Source organism: Saccopteryx bilineata, chromosome 3, assembly GCF_036850765.1.
Source record: "Saccopteryx bilineata isolate mSacBil1 chromosome 3, mSacBil1_pri_phased_curated, whole genome shotgun sequence".
Classification (NCBI taxonomy): domain Eukaryota; kingdom Metazoa; phylum Chordata; class Mammalia; order Chiroptera; family Emballonuridae; genus Saccopteryx; species Saccopteryx bilineata.
This window is the reverse complement of record NC_089492.1, coordinates 282,731,216-282,750,520: the sequence shown is the minus strand read 5'-3', so window position 1 is coordinate 282,750,520 and position 19,305 is coordinate 282,731,216. Positions and strand designations below refer to the sequence as shown.

The window sequence follows — 19,305 nt, the reverse complement described above, 5'->3', positions numbered from 1 at the left end:
GGATTCTTGTTTTGCTTTAAATGATTCGTTCGTTGAACAATACCAGGGAAAGTGAACATATAGGCGTTTCCATCGTATTTCTACATGTACCATTATTCATAGCCAGTCCTGCCAAGGTCATTCCCCTCAGAAGAAGTGTATTTGTCGGAGTTAGCCTGTAAGGAAATTGTCAGAAAGCATTGAGGAGGAGGTTCCTAAAACCATGATGAGTCCTCAAAACTTCATAGAATATCTGTTCTAGGCCTGGCACTAGGGTAAGTGTTGAGGACAATTTCAAGAAGCTCACAGCCTAGTGCGTGATTTTTCCATTCCATATGTTACGAGCTCATCCTAAAGAGTTGGGAAAGGTTTCCTGGCAGAAATTACCCCTGCCCTGAGTTTACCAGGTGAGGAGAGAGAAGTAGGCAGTGGTTTTAGGGTCCACAATCTTCAGGTAACATCAAGGTGGTTAACTCTTTCACAGACTGGCAGGCAGTTTCTGGCGGACCAGCGGTTGGAAACCCCTGAAGTTGGGAATGAGTTTCAGACTGGCAGGGGTCTTTGTATGATGTCATCATTAGTGAATGGAAGAGGACAAGAGAAGGGCTTTAGAAGGAACCTTGCTGTGGGGGCCTCAGAGGGAATCTCGCTGCTTTAAAGAACTTGGGCGTTAGCCTTCGGGTGGTGGAGCCATTGAGCAACGGGGAGACGTGATCAGATTAAGGTGTCAGATCATTCTGCAAGCAGAGTGGAAAGATACCTTTTTTGAACTACTATAAAAAAATTTTAAATATAAATTTAATTATTTGTGCTTTTTAAATTTGTTCTCTTGGTAGGATTATTTTAAGGCATACACAGGGAAACAAAAGGAGCAATTCAGATGGCAATAAAAGAAATTATGTAGTAGATAGATGAGGCAGACCCACTTATTTTTATTTAAGCTATTTTAAAAGAGCAATTGTTATATTATCTTCTGGATTAGATACAGTTAATAGGTTAAGAAGTACAGTCTATAGTTAAGCTAGAACCAACTTCAGAAGCTCAATGTTTTAAGATAATACGGTCAGCAATTGTTTTAGGGAAGATTATGATTTCAGGCAGTAAGAGCTAGAACATATGAAAATATGAAATCACCATCTTTGCTCTTTTTAATAGTTTTAGTCAAATGAAGACAAAAGATTAGCTGTCTGCATTTATTTTTTATAAAGTAATATTTTACACATATTTGATTTTATCTACTGACTGCGTGGTAATACAGTTATTGAATATTAAATATTGAAACTAACATCCCCTTTTCAATTGAAGGTTACGAATAAAAATTATGTCAGATTTCTCTCTGGCTGGCAGCAAGAGAACAAACCACACGTCCTTCTGTTTGACCAGATGCCTGTTGTACCGCTACTCTACAAGGTACTGTATGTGCCGGGGTAATGTTTTCTTTTGGTGGGAAGGACTTGTAGCCTGATTGTCCTTTTTGGAAGTAAAAGCTTATCCCATAAAAATGTTCAGAGACCAGAAATTTACCTTAAACACCATACATTGAACACTACTGATGCGATTGCTATGCTATTAGTGCTTTCCACACACATGATAGCATTGACTCTTCAGAAGAGTCCAGTGATATAGACATCATCCTTGCCTTATAGACCAAGGTAATAAAATTAGAGTGGTCACTCAACCAACCCAGGGTCACTGTGGGGGCTATTGATTCCCTTGAAACCTATCTGACTCTAGACCTGCCCTCTGAATGATACACTGCCCTGCACTTCCTGGACACCTCTAGGTGTCACTGTGACCTGAGATGGTCACAGCCATCTTACATAACTGGGCTACAGGTAGTTCCTCCAACACTGCATGCTTCCTGTCCAGAGCACCTCTCAGTAAGATGAATATTTTGCTCTGAAAAAGAAGAATTAGTTGTGTTCAGCTCTGTTGTTGCAGTTTTCACGCATGGAACACCATAGGATTCCTGCAAGTGTGCAAGGGCGTAACTGCCCACGTGGGGCTATACAATAAGCTTGTGTTCATCTCCCCTCGCTGATGTGAGCAAGTCACACTGGATTTGTAATGTACGCCGTGTGCTATTGATTTCGTCTCTTCCTCTCTGTTATGCCCTAACAGTTGACTGCTTTTGCATACAAAGATTACCTGTCATTTGGATATGTCTGTGTCGGTTTGAGGGGGACGGAGGAGATGGCGAGGCAGTACAACGTCAATGTCCACACTCCCACCATCTTGATCTTTAAAGAACACATCAACAAGCCTGCAGATGCCATCCAGGTGCGTGGGAGTCCATTGATTTCAGGATTGCCCTCACGTTTGATCTTGGGCCTTCCTGGACATACTAAACAGCAAAACTGAACAAAGCAGATGAGAAGAAACTAGTTTTTTATTTCTTCCTACAGAGGTACAAAAATTTAAAAACAAGTTTGTTTTCCATATGATTGGTAGTCTTTTGCTTAAAAAATAATCTTTTGACAGAAAGTAGAATGGTGGTTGCCCGGGACTGGGGACAGAAGGAAAGGGGATCAGTGTGGGATGGGCGCCATTTCAGGGGAGGAAGATGGAAAGGCCTGGGAGGCGGGTGCCAGTGACGGCTGCAGAACAACCTGAAGATACTGAATGGGCCCTGGCCGGTTGGCTCAGTGGTAGAGCGTCGGCCTGGCGTGCAGAAGTCCCGGGTTGGATTCCCGGCCAGGGCACACAGGAGAAGCGCCCATCTGCTTCTCCACCCCTTCCCCTCTCCTTCCTCTCTATCTCTCTCCTCCCCTCCCACAGCCGAGGCTCCATTGGAGCAAAGATGGCCCAGGCATTGGGGATGGCTCCTTGGCCTCTGCCCCAGGCGCTAGAGTGGCTCTGGTCGCGGCAGAGCATCGCCCCCTGGTGGGCAGAGCGTCGCCCCTGGTGGGCGTGCTGGGTGGATCCCAGTCGGGCGCATGCGGGAGTCTGTCTGACTGTCTCTCCCCGTTTCTAGCTTCGGAAAAATACAAAAAAAAAAAAAAAAAAAAAGATACTGAATGCCGCAGGATTATGCACTTGAAAACAGTTTAAATGGTAGATTTAATATGTTATGTATATTTTACCACAAAAATTAAATAATGAAACTCCTCCCCCCAAAATGAGCTAAGAACATGAACAAAAATCTGAGAAGAGATTCAAGTGACTGATAACCCTTTTAAAAATTCAATCTCCTGGGCCCTGGCTGGGTAGCTCAGTCAGAGCATTATCCTGTAACACCACGGTTGTGGGTTTGATCCCCGGTCAGGGCACACACGGGAATCAACCAATGAATGCACAGCTAAGTGGAATAAAATATGAGTATTTCTGTCTCCCTTTCTCCACTTCTCCCCTTCTTCCCTTCTCCCTCACCCTCCTTCCCTCCTTCCTCCTCTCTGTCTCTAAAATAATCAATAAAAAATATTTTTAATTAAATGTCACTCATAATCAGAGAAAAGTAAATTTAATGTTTTCTTCTCCCATCAAATTGTTAGAGATTTTCAGAGTAAAACTCAGAAGTGTTGCAGTTGGAAAGAAACATACTTTTTTTTTTTTTTAATTTTTATTTATTGATTTTACAGTAAGAGGAGAGGGATGGGGGTGGGGAGAGTGAGATGTATCAACTTACAGTTGCTTCACTTTAGTTGTTCATTCCTTGCCTGTTTATCATACATGCCTTGACCGGGCAAGCCCAGGGACCCCTGACCTCAGTGTTCCAGGTTGACACTCTGTCTGCTCTGCCACCATAGGTCAGGCTTTTATTGTTTGGGGTTTTTTTTGTTTTTTGTTGTTTTTTTTTACAGAGACAGAGAGTCACAGAGAGGGATAGACAGGGACAGACAGACAAGAACGGAGAGAGATGAGAAGCGTCAATCATTAGTTTTTCATTGCGACACCTTAGTTGTTCATTGATTGCTTTCTCATATGTGCCTTGACCCCGGGCCTTCAGCAGACCAAGTAACCAGCAACCTTGGGTTCAAGCTGGTGAGCTTTGCTCAAACCAGATGAGCCCACGCTCAAGCTGGCGACCTTGGTATCTCAAACCTGGGTCCTCCGCATCCCAGTCTGACGCTCTGTCCACTGCGCCACCGCCTGCTCAGGCTGTTTGTTTTTTTCCCCTTGCTGGAGGAAGCTTCTGATTTTTCAGAAAAGCAATTTTGTATCAACTACCTAGATTTGTTCATCAAGGTTACTCATGAGTATCTGATACATGCCAAACACTGTGTGCAGGGGTCCCCAAACTTTTTACACAGGGGGCCAGTTCACTGTCCCTCAGACTGTTGGAGGGCCGCCACATACAGTGCTTCTCTCACTGACCACCAGTGAAAGAGGTGTCCCTTACGGAAGTGCGGCAGGGGGCCAGATAAATGGCCTCAGGGAGCCGCATGCGGCCCTCAGGCCATAGTTTGGGGATACCTGGGGGATCCAGCCCTGAACAAAACCAACAGAATCCTGCCTGACCAGGCGGTGGCGCAGTGGATAGAGTGTCAGATTGGGATGCAGAAGGACCCAGGTTCGAGACCCCGAGGTCACCAGCTTGAGCGTGGGCTCATCTAGTTTGAGCAAAAAGCTCACCAGCTTGGACCCAAGGTCGCTGGTTACTTGGTCTGCTGAAGGCTGGCGGTCAAGACACATATGAGAAAGCAGTCAGTGAACAACTAAGGTGTCAAAACGAAAAACTGATGATTGATACTTCTCATCTCTCTCCATTCCTGTCTGTCTGTCCTCTCTGACTCTCTGCCCCTGTTAAAAAAAAAACCCTCATGCTGTATCTGGAGGGGATAGCCGGCAGGCAGCACAGCATACTACTGTGCTGTGACATGTTAAGTGGCAGTCAGTGCAGTGGAGGGACGTGGAGCAGGGAAGAGGCTTGAGGGGTATTGGGATAGAAGGTTCACATATTTAAGGTAAGAAGGTGTCATTAAGGTCATGCTTGAGTAAAGACCTGAGGGAGACGAGATTACCTTTTAGGGATCTGTCCTACGGTAATGGGAACTCAGACAAAAAATTACATATAGAGATGTTAAGGATCACTCATAATAGCAAAAGTGAGGAGAAAATATAAATTTCCAACGGTAGGATAATTATTGGTACGTTTCAAACAGGGACCTTATATAACCATTTAAAATGGCAATTCAAGAATATTTAGCCTGGCCCTGGCCAGTTGGCTCAGTGGTGGAGCGTCGGCCTGGTGTGCGGAAGTCCCAGGTTCGATTCCCAGCCGGGGCACACAGGAGAAGCGCCCATCTGCTTCTCCACCCCTCCCCCTCTCCTTCCTCTCTGTCTCTCTCCTCCCCTCCCGCGGTGAGGCTCCATTGGAGTGAGGATGGCCCCGGTGCTGGGGATGGCTCCTTGGCCTCTGCCCCAGGCACTGGAGTGGCTCTGGTCATTACGGAGTGACGTCCCGGAGGGGCAGAGCATCGCCCCCTGGTGGGCAGAGTGTCGCCCCCTGGTGGGCGTGCCGGGTGGATCCCGGTCGGGCACATGCGGGAGTCTGTCTGACTGTCTATCCCCGTTTCCAGCTTTGGAAGGATACAAAAAAAAAAAAAAAAAGAAAGAAAGAAAGAAAGAAAAAGTATACTTAGCCTGACCTGTGGTGGCACAGTGGCTAGGGCGTCAACCTGGAACGCTGAGGCCGCCAGTTTGGAACTCTGGGCCTGCCTGGTCAAGGCACGTATGGGAGTTAATGCTTCCTGCTCCTCCCCCCTTCTCTCTCCCCTATCTCTCTTAAAAATAAATAAAGTGTAAATTAAAAAATAAAAGAATACTTAATGATGGGGATCTTCTTAATAGAACATTAAAGAGCAAGCAAGATGCAGAATTGTGTGCAGTTTAAACAATGATCTCAAGTTTATAACATGGATGTATACATGTATGTGCATACCCATAGAAAAGCTAGAAATATTTGGATTTTCAAATATCCCTATAATAAATATATATTCTTTTATAATTTTTTTTTATCTTTTTTATTTTTTATTTATTTATTCATTTTTTTTATTCTTTATTTATTTATTCATTTTAGAGAGGAGAGAGAGAGAGACAGAGAGAGACAGAGAGGAGAGAGAGATAGGGGGGAGGAGCTGGAAGCATCAACTCCCATATGTGCCTTGACCAGGCAAGCCCAGGGTTTCGAACCGGCGACCTCAGCATTTCCAGGTCGACGCTTTATCCACTGCGCCACCACAGGTCAGGCTTCTTTTATAATTTTTAAAGACAGAAAAGTGAGACCAACAATGGTATGGCAGCAGTGGGATGTGTCTTTTATAATTTTTTAATGTTATTTTTAAAAAATCAACAAGGACCCTTTGACTGGCCTTCTCTTAAAGAAGGCTAGAATGAAGAAAATGAGAAATTCTATAAAATCCTTTATTTCATTGATTCAGTAAATTAATTGCCTGTCTGCTATGTAGAAATACAGAGACAGCTCTGACATCCAGAGTTAGTCTCTGTCCTCATACAACTCACCGTTTGGGAGGAGAGAGACCCAAAGGCAATTTCCACCCACTGTCACAGATGTCCCACATAGATGTGGGGTGAACCCTGGGAGCCGTGGAACACAGAAGACAGGCCCCCAGACCAGGGGAATGAGGGAAGGACAGTGCATGTGAGAGAACCAGACGGGGAAGGTGGACCGTAAGGAAAGGAGAGCAGGTGGGAAGAAGGCAGTGAATTCAGCCGTGGACATAATTGAATTGTCCATAATTCCAGCCGTGGAATTATGAATTGGAACTGCCTACAGGAACTCTTAAGGAGAGATGTCCATCAGGCGGCTGGGTGCAGGGATCCAGAGCTGGGGCTAGAGCTTTAACTCGTCAGTGAATGGTTAGGCGTTCAAGTGTGAGTGTGGGGCGATCTTCCAGGCATCATATGTGAATTAAGGAGAGAAGGGGGCCAAGGACAAAGTCGGGGCAAACACCAGCAAATAACAATGGGGTGCCTGATGGCAGCTGAGAAGGAGCTGAGAGAGAGGAAGAACAAGTCCCAGTGGAGGGAGAGAGCAGAGGGTCCTCTCACCCCAGGGTCGATCGGTGAAGGTTGCCTTCATTGCTGTTTAGTAATAGCTTCTCTTGAGAATTATTTATTTCTTCCCTAGAGAAAACTGTAAATCAAATACATTCACAAAATTACTGGTACAATGCATGCTTTGCCAGTTTGCTCTTTAAGGCTGTAAAAATGCATGCTAAACTTGAAAAAAATAAGTTCTCCAGCTGTTAGTGGTATAGCGTAATGCTAGAAGCACCAGCATTTCGTGTGGCCCTAGCTGATGTGTTTTCACTTGCAGCACAGAGATTATGGCCACATTGCCGTTTGTTTACTCATCCTTCTGTTGATGACCATTTTGGTGCTTTAGGAGCAGTGGTGCCATGAGCACCTGAGCACAGCTTCTCTAGGACAGCAGTTTTCAGAAGGTGGTCCACAGACCCCTGGGTGGCAGGCCCCATGGAGTCTGTGAGATCAAAACTGTGTTCATAACCTAACGTAATTTGTCCTTCTTCTCAGTGTTGACGCTTACACCAATGGTGCAAAACAATAGTGGCTAAAAAAACCTGTGTGTAAGTGTGTAAACCCAGACCACCCGAGACCATGTTCTTTCTAAGCACCTGCCACAAAAACAAACAACACTCCTTTCACTTCATCGCCTTGATGAAGCAATAAGAAATATTAACTTGATTAGTAAATAGACCCTTGAGTACACATCTTTTTGTATTTTTAATATTCTACATGACAATGTGGGAAGTGTGCATAAAGCAGTGTGTTTCATGCCAAAGTATGAAGGTTGTCCTCAGGACAAGTAGCTATGATTGTGAGATTTGAACTAGAAGGAATTTTTTTTTTTAACTTTTCAAAACAGGTAGTGATTCCTCCTTGCCTCCTTGTCATCCTTGATAATGGTTATTTGAGCCTTCTCTTGTTTCCAGTTGGTTTTACCATAGTGTTGTCAATTTTATTAGCTCTCCCAAAGAACCAATTCTGGCTTTGTTAATTCCTCTGTTTCTTCTCTTTCTCTATTTTTTGTTTCATTGATATCTGGTTTTTTGTTTGTTTGTTTTTATTATTAATTTTAATGGGGTGACTGATAAATCAGGGTACATATGTTCAGAGAAAACATCTCCATGATATCTGGGGTTTTTTTCTGTTGTTGTTTTGTATTTTCTGAAGTTGGAAACTGGGAGGCAGGCAGACTCCCGCATGCGCCCGACTGGGATCCACCCGGCATGCCCACCAGGGGGCAATGCTCTGCCCATCTGGGGCGTCGCTCTGTTACAGCCAGAGCCATTCTAGCGCCTGAGGGAGAGGCCATGGAGCCATCCTCAGCGCCCGGGCCAACTTTGCTCCAATAGAGCCTTGGCTGCGGGAGGGGAAGAGAGAGAAAGAGAGGAAGGAGAGTGGGAGGGGTGGAGAAGCAGATGGGCGCTTCTCCTGTGTGCCCTGGCTGGGAATTGAACCCAGGACTCCTGCACGCCTGGCCGAGGCTCTACCACTGGGCAAACCGGCCAGGGCCTCCATGATATCTGTTTTTATCTTTATTTTTTTAACATATTTAATTTGCCCTTGAAGATAGAACACAAATTGTAAGTATACGTCATTATAAGTACATGTCATTGACATCCAATTGGTACACAATTACATGAGCATTATCGATTTTAGTTACTGACATTGAATAATGTGCATTGCAGATAGCAATTTCATAAGCATTTTGCTAATTAACAACAAAGGCCTTCATTTTTAGAGGCTTTCGGCTTCATCGTAGTTGAAGACTGCATGACTAAGGTGACATTTCCCAAAGAACATAGAGCTGGGAATCTGTCAGTTCAGGAACATCCACATAGTGGCCCTCCACCTCTTGCTCCAGGTCTAAAACAATGCTTCTCCAAGTGTGGTCCCCAGACTGGCAGTGTCAGCTTCACCTGGAACCTTCCCTGTTGCGTTGACATTGGTAGAAAAGCCATGGTGTGTAACTGCTAATGTTGGCACCCATCAAGGCGGGAGCATCAAACGGTACTAGTAGCCATCATGTCCATTAAAGTCATGCACGCCCCAGGCCCTGTGCCCAGGATATGCTTGGACTTGATCATCGCTCCTCCCTCTTGAGAGCTGTGTGCTCTGAGGAAGCCAGCGCGCTCTCTTCACCAAGGAGCTGCCTGGCCTATTTTTATCTTTATTCCCTTCTTTCTGGGTTTATATTGTTACTCTTTGTTTTTAACTTTCTTGATACTGATACCTACCTAGTTCATTGATTTCTGTTACATTCATTTTAACATTACCCTCTAAATACTACTTTGTCTACATCTGAAAGTTTTGGTAAATATATAATATTTTAATTATTCAAATTCAAAATATTTTCTAATATCTGATAGACTTTGTTAGATCAATAGGTTATTCAGAGTGTGTTTCATAACATACATGGATATTCTGGTTTTACATTATTTTTAATTGAGTTTATTGGGGTGACACTGGTTAACATAATTATACAGGTTTCAGATGCCCAATTCTGTCTGGTTCACGTTTTATATTGATTTCTAGGTTGTGGTCAGAGCACCTGCAATATACGGAGTGGGCAAAGTAGATTTACAGTTGTTCGTTTAGAGAGATATATAATACAAGAATAAGCTGTGTTTTGCATATTCAAAACTATAACCTAATTTTGCCCACCCTGTATAATTTCAGTCCTTCAAAATGTATGAAATTTACTAATAGCAGTGGTCATCATACAATTATAGTTTTGTTACTTTGGAGTTTTGGGGTTTTTTGTTTGTTTTTTATTTTAGAGACAGAAACATCGATCTGTTCCTGTGGGTCCCCTGACCAGGGATCAGACCCACAACCTTTGCTTGTCAGGATGATGCTCTAACCAGCCGAGCTCTCCAGCCAGGCTGGACTATAGTTACTTGTCCCGTTTGCTACAAATCTTAAATGAAAGTAAACTTGCCTAAAATGTAAAATGATTGGTTTTTATAAAAATCTGCCAGCATAAAGCAGTATAGAAAGGCCTCCAGTGGAAAGAGCCTTTGACTCTCCTTTGACTTGAAGGAACTAGGGCGCTGCTCTCAGCCCAGCGTGGCTGAAGTACATCACGTGTTTATTTGCTCAAACAGAACTTTCTTCTTTTGTTATGTTACTGTAGCGAGGGTCAGCCACATTTTCATTGAGCTTGTAAGTAAAGCTCATTTGCTGTGAGAAAATGGAATAAAATAAACTGTTTCTTGGTTTTCCTCCAGGCCCGGGGTATGAAGAAACAGGTCCTTGATGACTTCATCACCCAAAACAAGTATCTGTTAGCAGCCAGGCTTACTAGCCAGAAGTTGTTCCATGAACTCTGCCCCGTGAAACGTTCTCACCGACAGAGGAAGTAAGGACTCCAGGCTTCGCTCTGCTTGTCATTGCAGTAGAGGGGCCATGTCACACTTTACTACAGGGCAACTAAACATCTACCCTACAACAGTCAGAATTTATTATTTAGGTAACAAATAGTGACTGACGACTATTATAGTAGTGGGTATATTAATTCAGGGTCCGTTAGGACCAAATTATTGGATGTGCTAGTTTGGCCCAGGGGTCAGAGAATATCTCCCTAAGATGTAACACTTTAGCCGAGACCTGAAGAATGAGTAGATGTTAGCCAGGTGTCAGGGGTGATGATAGCTTTAAAGCAGGCGTCCCCAAACTATGGCCCACGGGCCGCATGTGGCCCCCTGAGGCCATTTATCCAGCCCCCCACCGCACTTCTGGAAGGGGCACCTCCTTCATTGGTGGTCAGTGAGAGGAGCACTGTATGTGGCAGCCCTCCAACGGTCTGAGGGACAGTGAACTGGCCCCCTGTGTAAAACGTTTGGGGACCCCTGCTTTAAAGGAGCATGGGGTATGAGAGAGTTACTATTCCTACTAGAGTATTCCATGCAGGGTGAGTCTGTAGGTCTTGTATAAGCTCCCCAAGAGCAAGAACATCATCTGTCATACCGGCATATAGTAGGTGCTCAGGAACTACTCAGAGAGTGAGTAAATGAATGATAAATTAAACTTTCCATTGGAACCATTGCAAAGGTTCATAATGAGGCTCATAATGAGGCTCAGCAGCCTGTGGGCTGAGAGGCTTGGCCAGCCCTGCCTGTGGAGGAAGAACTGACCAGATGGCTCCTGAAAGGTCCTTCTGTGTCAATGACTCAGTGACCATTGCCTTAAAAGAAATTCCTGAGTGTGGTGGTCTGGTTTGGGGAAGACATGACTAGTTTGGAAAAGAAGCAGGTCATGAATGACTTGGAAGTCGTCTCTCATTAGAGACTTTGAACATAGAGTTTTCATTAGTAAAATGTATTCACTTCTCTAACGTGAGTGCATCCTCTCTCCTCCACCTGCACCTGCCATCACAGCTTCTAATCACAGCCTCGGGGGTTGGTTATGTCTCCTGTTGTGGCACAGGTACTGTGTGGTTTTACTGACTGCCGAGGCCACCAAATCGAGTCAACCCTTTGAGGCCTTCCTGTCCTTTGCCCTGGCAAACACACAAGATACAGTGAGATTTGTGCATGTCTACAGTAATCGGCAGCCGGAGTTTGCCCACACCTTCCTGCCAGACAGTGAGACGTTCCGAGGAAAGTCAGCGGTGAGTCATGGTTTCTGTTTTGATCCTGAGCTCTGCACAAGCCGTGGGCACCTGATTCTGTTTCCTCCTTCCTCAGGAAATCCCAGGAAATCTAGAAATCTCTGGGCCTCTTTTTGAAAGCCTACTCTTAAAACGGTCTTACCCTGTAGATTTCACCTTCTACACAGAAAGCACCTTGGGTCTTCACAGAAAGCACCTTTCCTATGAGTAAAGATTGGAGGGCGTTGGTCCTTTTCACCAGTTTTGCCCCATGGCAAGTCTAGTCTTGCAGTATCTGTTTTTTTTGTTTTGTTTTGTTTTTGTATTTTTCTGAAGTTGGAAACGGGGAGGGGGGGGCAGTCAGACAGACTGCCGCATGCACCCGACTGGGATCCACCTGGCATGCCCACCAGGGGGCAATGCTCTGCCCATCTGGGGCGTCACTCTGTTGCAGCCAGAGCCATTCTAGTGCCTGAGGCAGAGGCCATGGAGCCATCCTCAGCACCCGGGCCAACCTTGCTCCAATGGAGCCCTGGCTGCAGGAGGGGAAGAGAGAGAGAGAGAGGAAGGAGAGGGGGAGGGGTGGAGAAGCAGATGGGCGCTTCTTCTGTGTGCCCTGGCCGGGAATTGAACCCAGGACTCCTGCACGCCAGGCCGACGCTCTGCCACTGAGCCAACCGGCCAGGGCTTTGCAGTATCTGTTTTGTAGAATCTTCCTTAGGCTACCAGTAATATGCTTTTGGAATTTGCTCTCCTTCACTTTCATGGCATCCTAACTGATCTCTCCTTCCTCTCCTCTCTCATCACTCAATTCTTCTCTGTCTTTTCCATCATTTTGGTAATCATTGAAAATCACTGTAAAAAACAAGGGGTCCCTTTGTTATAAAGTAAGAGGTTATCATACCAAGTTTATTGAGAAGAAAGGGCTTTAGCTTTTAACAGAAGCTTTGGAAAGTCACCATAATTTATTTTGTCACAATATTTAAATCTCTTGCAAATGTTTTATAGTCATCCATATTTGTGTCTGCCTTTATTGCTGACTTCGCTAGACCCTGTTTTCCATCCTCTCTGGAAAGAACCCAAAGAACGGTAACCTGGGATCATCCTTTTGAGAATTCTGATGGTTTTCACTCTTTCTCTCCCAGGTGTCTATCTTAGAAAGGCGCAACATGGCAGGCAGGGTGGTATATAAAACCCTGGAGGAGCCCTGGACGGGGAGCGAGAATGACAGATTCACCCTTCTGGGTTATCTCGACCAGCTGCGGAAGGACGCAGCTCTTCTGTCCTCAGAAGCTGTGCTCCCGGACTTGAACGATGAACTTGCCCCTGTAAGCATGTGGTCCAGGAGAGGGGACGCTGGGCAGGGCTGGTGAGCTTCCAGGGCCGGAGCAAAGGTTCAGCAACAGCACTGTGTGGGGGTCGAGGGCTTCTTCCAGGTCCTGTCATCCACTTCCTCTCTCAATAGGTTTTTCTCCTTCGGTGGCTTTACTCTGCTTCTGACTACATCTCAGACTGCTGGGATAGCGTCTTTCACAACAACTGGTAGGAATATTGCTAGATTGAATTTCTGTTGCTGCACTAATAGCAGGGCCACTGTTTTTCTTTTGTAAAGAGTCTGTCCTCCTTTGAGTATATTTTCAACATGGGCAGTTGGCATAATGTTTACACATTTTCAACACTGTTCCCCTTTTACTTTCTTTCTGTAACTTCACTTTTTTTGTATTTGCTGATTGACTCTTTCCCACTGGTTGGAAAAGAAAGGATCACCCCTGGCTGCCCTTCTGGACAACAGAGCCTGGGACTGTCCTCTTCATCAGGGCACCTGTGGTGCCCAGCCCAGGGCCTGACCCACGTGGAGTCCAGTGTAGCGGTGTGCACACCAATCAGTGAGTTCATGAGAGAAGGGAAACTGGACAGAGCACATTTCCTTCGTATTCATGATTGCTAACACCCAGCCCGCGCCCCAAAAGCAGCAGGCCTTTAATGAGTGTTTGTGGGTGAATACAGTTTTAGGATACCAGTTCTAAAGGAAATTGTGAAAGGTCAACTTTTTTCCCTACTCCACCCTTCTGAGCCACGTCTGAATTATTTCAGTCAGGAAAAATATCAAATAAAGAACTTCATAGCCTTTTTAGGCAATGCCATTAAAGGTAATGACATTCCCCTGTCCTGATAAGCATCTTAATCTTAACTACCCTTGACGTCAGAATGTTCTTCCTTGCTCCCCGCTGACATCCTTTATGACCCCTCTTACTATTTCCTTCTACAGGATATGTAAGCACAGCCTGTGATACTGAGACACAAAATCAGACCCTTAAAATAAGCTATCTGTGAATTATAACAACAAGGGGGAAATCTCTGCTTTCCCCACCACCACCCCCAGAAACCTCTATTCGTATGAAATCAAACAATGTTCATTGCTGTGAATGCTGCATTGGTTTGGAGTTCTCTGGGGTGTTGTTCTTTGGGCCAAAGGGAGGAAACCTAAAACCATTCAGTGGTGTGTCACAGCAGCCCAAGCCGAGCTGAGCGGACTGTACGTTTGTCCCCTTGTTTCAGGCGGGAAGTGATGCCCCTTCTGCTGTCCCTGGTCTTCTCGGCCCTCTTCATCCTCTTTGGCACGGTCATCGTGCAGGCTTTCAGGTCGGTCCTGTGTGACGTCTCGGCGCGGTTTCTGTAGGGGGAGCCCAGAACCCGCGGTTGTTTGTCCTCTTCTCATGTGAAAGCCGTTTTCCTCACTTCAGTGACTCAAACGACGAGCGGGAGTCGCACCCTCCAGATAAAGCGGGAGCCCAGGAGAAGGCCGGGAGGACGGAGCCCAGCTTCACCAAAGAAAACAGCAGGTTTCTAGCACACCCACCTCCTCTCTGCAGCAGACCTACGGGCCGCGTGGTCTCACAAAGCAGTGTTCGGATGTGGGGGATGTACAGAACTCCTCCTTTCCTGGGCCTGCCTCCTGGGTGCGAGTGTGGGCACAGGGAGGGTCCCTGTTGGTCCTGTCTACCGAGACCCTCTCCCCCTCAGACACCAGACCCCCTTCTACTCGACTTCTCACTGTGGGTTTAATGATGAGGGCAGGAAGCCAAGAAGCTTGTCAGAGCGATGCTGGATAGCCAGAGCAGAGAACGGAGCATCACCATAGTTTCGATGGCCTTTGTCCCATCCTGAAGCAGCTTCTCCTCCGGCCGAATGGCAGCATCTGAGAGGCTCTCTGTAGACCCGGGGTTGCCAAGGAGGGCCCAGCCCCAGCCCCCAGTGTGCCAGGCTCGGGAATATTAGATAATAGATCTCATCCAGTTAGAACATACTGTTTTCTTCCACTTGTCCTTTTAAAAGTCATGGCATTCCGTACTCTGATAACATCTTAATTCTTCAATATTTTTCACAGCAAAATTCCTAAAAGAGGCTTTGTGGAGGTAACTGAGCTCACAGATGTAACATACACCAGCAACTTGGTCCGCCTAAGGCCAGGCCACATGAATGTGGTCCTCATCCTGTCAAATGCCACCAAGACCAGCCTCCTACAGAAGTTTGCACTGGAGGTCTACACGTTCACCGGGTGAGCTCGAGTGTGTGGGGAGGTGGGGGAGGGGAGACAGCGTGCCCACCTGGGTAAGGAGGGGCCCGGAGGAAATAACTCCTTTCCTCTCTGCCTGTGAGGCGCTCTATCCCTGCACCATGATGTTGGCCATGACCTTTCTAACCCAGTAATCTAAGCCATTGTGAGGGGACCTTTTTTCCTTCTTGACCTCATGTCCTCTTAGTTCTATTTTCCGGATGCTGAACACTGAGAGTGACAAGTAGCACCCAGCAAGGGACAAGTGGCAGCTGTTGTAGGAGCCCTTGGCTCCCACAGAGGTCCTTCATGTTGTCTGTGCTCTGGCCCCGCCTGACGTGAAGCCTCTTCTCGTTACTGGAGGTCTGACGGAGGTGTTCCTGCCCCTGCCCTTGACCGTGTCGGATGTCCCCCTGACCCCTCTGCTCTCCTTCCGCAGGAGCAGCAGCTTGCACTTCTCCTTCCTGAGTCTGGATAAACACAGAGAGTGGCTCGAGTACTTGTTAGAATTCGCCCAGGATGCGGCCCCGATCCCCAACCAGTACGACAAGCACTTTCTGGAGCGGGACTACACTGGCTACGTGCTGGCTCTGAACGGCCACAAGAAGTACTTCTGCCTCTTCAAGCCCCAGAAAGCAGTCGGAGAGGAGGAAGCCATGGCAGGGGGCGGGGACCCTGACTCTTCCCTCCACCTGGGGGAGTCCCGAGGGAAATCTTCCTGTGGCCCTGGATCCAGGCCCATCAAAGGGAAGTTGAGCAAGCTGTCCTTATGGATGGAACGCCTGTTGGAAGGCTCCTTACAGAGGTTTTATATCCCATCTTGGCCTGAACTAGACTGAGAGCACTTCAAAAAGAGACTTGAACTCTTCAGACCTTTTACAGGCCCCTGGGAACAGGTATTTTCAGGACTCAAAACTATCACAACGGACAGAGTATAGATTTTAGATGATTCTTCTAGAACAATGACTAGAAGAATCTTTCCTTTGTCCTGTGCTAACCTAGGAGTGAAAATACCGCAAGCTGAATTCTCTAGATGAAAACATTTTCCTTTGGGTTTTATTTTCCTCATCTGAATGCCGTACTATTTAAAATAGACTGCTCCTTCCCTCTTCTGTTATAGTCCCCACACGCTCACAGCCCCGCCCCCGCCCTGTTTCTGCTACGTGGAAGCACACGCGACACGCGCTCGCCCTGCAGCGGTACCGGTACCGATGGAGCTCGGGAGCCTGGTGTGCTGGTCTCTGGGCAGGTCGTTGGCCGCCTCCCTTCCGCCCCTCTGGCCCGCTGAGCTTCTGCCATGGTGCATGCTGGGACAGCGGGACCACCACAGCAGCTTCCAGGCCCCGCGTCCTGAAAGAGGCCTAGATCCAAGCAGTCTGTACATTGAACGGTTTTTCTGGTAGGGAGTGGCTAAAGTATATTTTGGGGGTATCCCCCTGCAGCAGTTTTTCAGCCATGGTTTTAAACGTGTAGGGCTGAGTGGGCGTTCTACATGTAAGTTTGGTTTTATTCCCAAGGCAAGAGAAGGGAGAGCTGGGCAGTGACTGAAGTTCCCTTCTGTGAGCATCCTATCAGTCACCTCCCCAACTCTAAATGTAGCCAAGAGGGATCCGCACGGCAAGAAGTACTGTAATGACTTGAGCCATTTACATGTATGTCTTCAAATGCCTTTCTGCCTCTGTCAGTTTTAGGGTATGGATATTAGGAGCCATAACTTTAACCTTGTTCTCTGAACATAGAAAGAAGCTGCTATAAGCCAGTAGATGTTAAGCTGAAGACTCGTTCCCGACTGCGATGAGTGGTGTCTCTTTAGTAGAATACCCGACATGTCTTTGTATCAAGGAACCTAACGTTTCTCAACAATTGTGTTTTGGACACTGTTTCCTCAAATGTGCTGTATCTTCAAGTCCTCTTTCGTGACAAGTGAATCAAGATTTGTTCTAGACTCCTGTTTTGCAGAAGGCTTACTTTGAGCTTCTGGCCTATATTTTGATGTCTCACCTTAATCATTTCCCTCTTAACTCACAGCCCCTGCGCCAGTACCAGGGTCAGACCTGTCATCAGCTTGCTGAGCTGCAGTGTAAGATGGACTCCAGGCGGGATCGTTCCAACCAGCTAGAGAGCTTCCCTTTTCTCTAGGGTAGATCCACCAGTGGAGTCTGGACAGCCTCAAAGACTGGTCTGTTCAAATGTCAGAGCAAACTGCCCTTTCAAAGCAGTTTGTAAAATGAAGGGTCAAAATTAGTGACGGGACAGTAAGTGAGTATTTTCTTTCATCATAACTGCTTTAAACTAAGCCATTTGGATCCTAAATAGCTTAAATATTGAGCTACAGTGACAAGTAGTAAATTCTTTGAGCCCAGGAACTTCTATAGTTGTCATAGAATCCATAGTTTTATGAAAAAAGTAAAGGAATCACTGCCTGGTTCACTTCCCACGTGACCTTCCGCCAGTGGCAGCGCACGCGCCTCTTGGTGCCTGCCAGGTAGAAACGGTCGTGGAACTCATTTGGCTCCTCAATTGCATCTGTCCTCAAAATTATTTTCTGGGTCTTTTATGGCCAGATTGCTTAAATGAGTTTGTTTTGGTTCGATGGTAGATTTTTATTATTAATATCTGGTACTAATGGGATTTCTGATCCTAATTTCTGAGAACCAAAACCTCCCCAGACTTGTTTATTTTTAAAAATTTCATCATTAAGCACCATCAGACAGCTGTGCCCTCCATTCATACTAAGAAAGGAATGTAATAGTAGGATTGAAAACATTCCTGGCAAGTATTTTAGTCCAAAAAAATTTTTTTTCTTTTATGTTTCATTTATTGATTTTGGAGAGACATGAGAGAGAAAATGCGGGGAAGAGCAGGAAGCATCAGCTCATAGCAGTTGCTTCTCGTGTGTGCCTTGACTGGGCAGGCCTGGGGTTTCAAACTGGCAACCTCAGCGTTCCAGGTCGATGCTTTTATCCACTGCGCCACCACAGGTCAGGCTAGTCCAAAAATTCTGCAGATCTCTTTGGGGGCAGACATATCTGCCAAGAGGATACAAGAGAGCTCTTATCTTTTTTTTCTTCTTTTTTCTCTTCAAGGGGGGCTCTTATTTTAAAATGAACTTTAGCCTTGACACCCAAGCCTTTCCTCCTGAATGTTGTTCCTATTAATTTGTTTACTTTTGTGTCAAATGTATGAATCATTGTCATGCTCAGCCAATGCCACCATTTCTTTTTCTGATATATGTAACCACACAGACCCAGTTTCGGTTTTAACTTCCTAGTCTTCGAATATGTATCTTATAAAGACAACATTGATGACCTTACAGGTAGGTTTTTCTGGTTCATAGAGACTGCATCATGTGTAGCAGGTGGGTATGAAAACCGGCCTTAAAAGTCTTTGTGGAATACACGCCCATTATATTTCTTTATTGCCAAGGTGGCATTGGCACAATTTGTCTAACACAGAGGTCAGCAGCCCTAACTAAGCAAGTTCAGTGGGCAAGTCTGCCCTAACTTCCATCAGTCACGTGGTGTCGCAGGTCTGGCTGGCCTCTGGTCTCGCTGCCATCCCTTACCGAGTCTGAAATTGTGGTTGTGGTTTTCAAATAATAGGTTGATTTCCTCCTCATTCAGCACATAGATGTTTCCCTGATATAAAGAGGAATGGGATTTGAATGTGTTTTAACTGATTTGCTTTGTTTGGGAAATGGGATTAGAAGCAAACACTCAAGACCTTTTTTTAGGAAAATTCTTTAAAAGCTGATGGAAAACATTCTAACAAATGAAATGTTGCTCACATCCGAATACCTGCCATTGTCCCTTGAAGGCACACGCAATGTGGCAGCTGCTGACTCTGTTCGTTCAGTCTGTCAAGGAGAATAATTATACTTTCGAAACAGACCTGAAAAGAAGGTGAATATTTTGCACTTTTGATACTCTTAGGAACAAATAACTTATTTGGCAAATGGTGTCTTTTTTATGTTGATTTTGTTTTGTATTGTGAACAGGCACTAAAGCGGATGTTATTTTTGTTTTAAGAATATTACCGACTGGAAACAGAAATAAACTATTTTAATGTGTGATGATTACGGGTAGCTTCTGCATTATGAGATGATGGTTGGATCATGGACACATTATCAACAAAGCTGAATTTTCGGTTAACTCAGCACATGGCTGAATCAGCAGGTCCTAACTGCAGATTT

At 45.7% G+C, this 19,305-nt stretch overlaps 1 protein-coding gene across 1 annotated transcript in view; it reads left to right on the top strand.

Moving 5' to 3' along the window:
• The window catches only part of DNAJC16 (DnaJ heat shock protein family (Hsp40) member C16), a 29,971-nt gene extending 10,783 nt beyond the window's left edge, over positions 1 to 19,188 (top strand). The window contains exons 6-15 of the mRNA XM_066270372.1: positions 1,285 to 1,389; positions 2,101 to 2,259; positions 10,197 to 10,327; positions 11,395 to 11,578; positions 12,703 to 12,885; positions 13,023 to 13,099; positions 14,117 to 14,200; positions 14,302 to 14,400; positions 14,946 to 15,116; positions 15,553 to 19,188. Coding sequence (XP_066126469.1) covers positions 1,285 to 1,389; positions 2,101 to 2,259; positions 10,197 to 10,327; positions 11,395 to 11,578; positions 12,703 to 12,885; positions 13,023 to 13,099; positions 14,117 to 14,200; positions 14,302 to 14,400; positions 14,946 to 15,116; positions 15,553 to 15,952 — 1,593 coding nt within the window. The 3' untranslated portion in view covers positions 15,953 to 19,188. The remainder of the gene's footprint in view (positions 1 to 1,284; positions 1,390 to 2,100; positions 2,260 to 10,196; positions 10,328 to 11,394; positions 11,579 to 12,702; positions 12,886 to 13,022; positions 13,100 to 14,116; positions 14,201 to 14,301; positions 14,401 to 14,945; positions 15,117 to 15,552) is intronic.
• Positions 19,189 to 19,305: the final 117 nt, after the last annotated feature.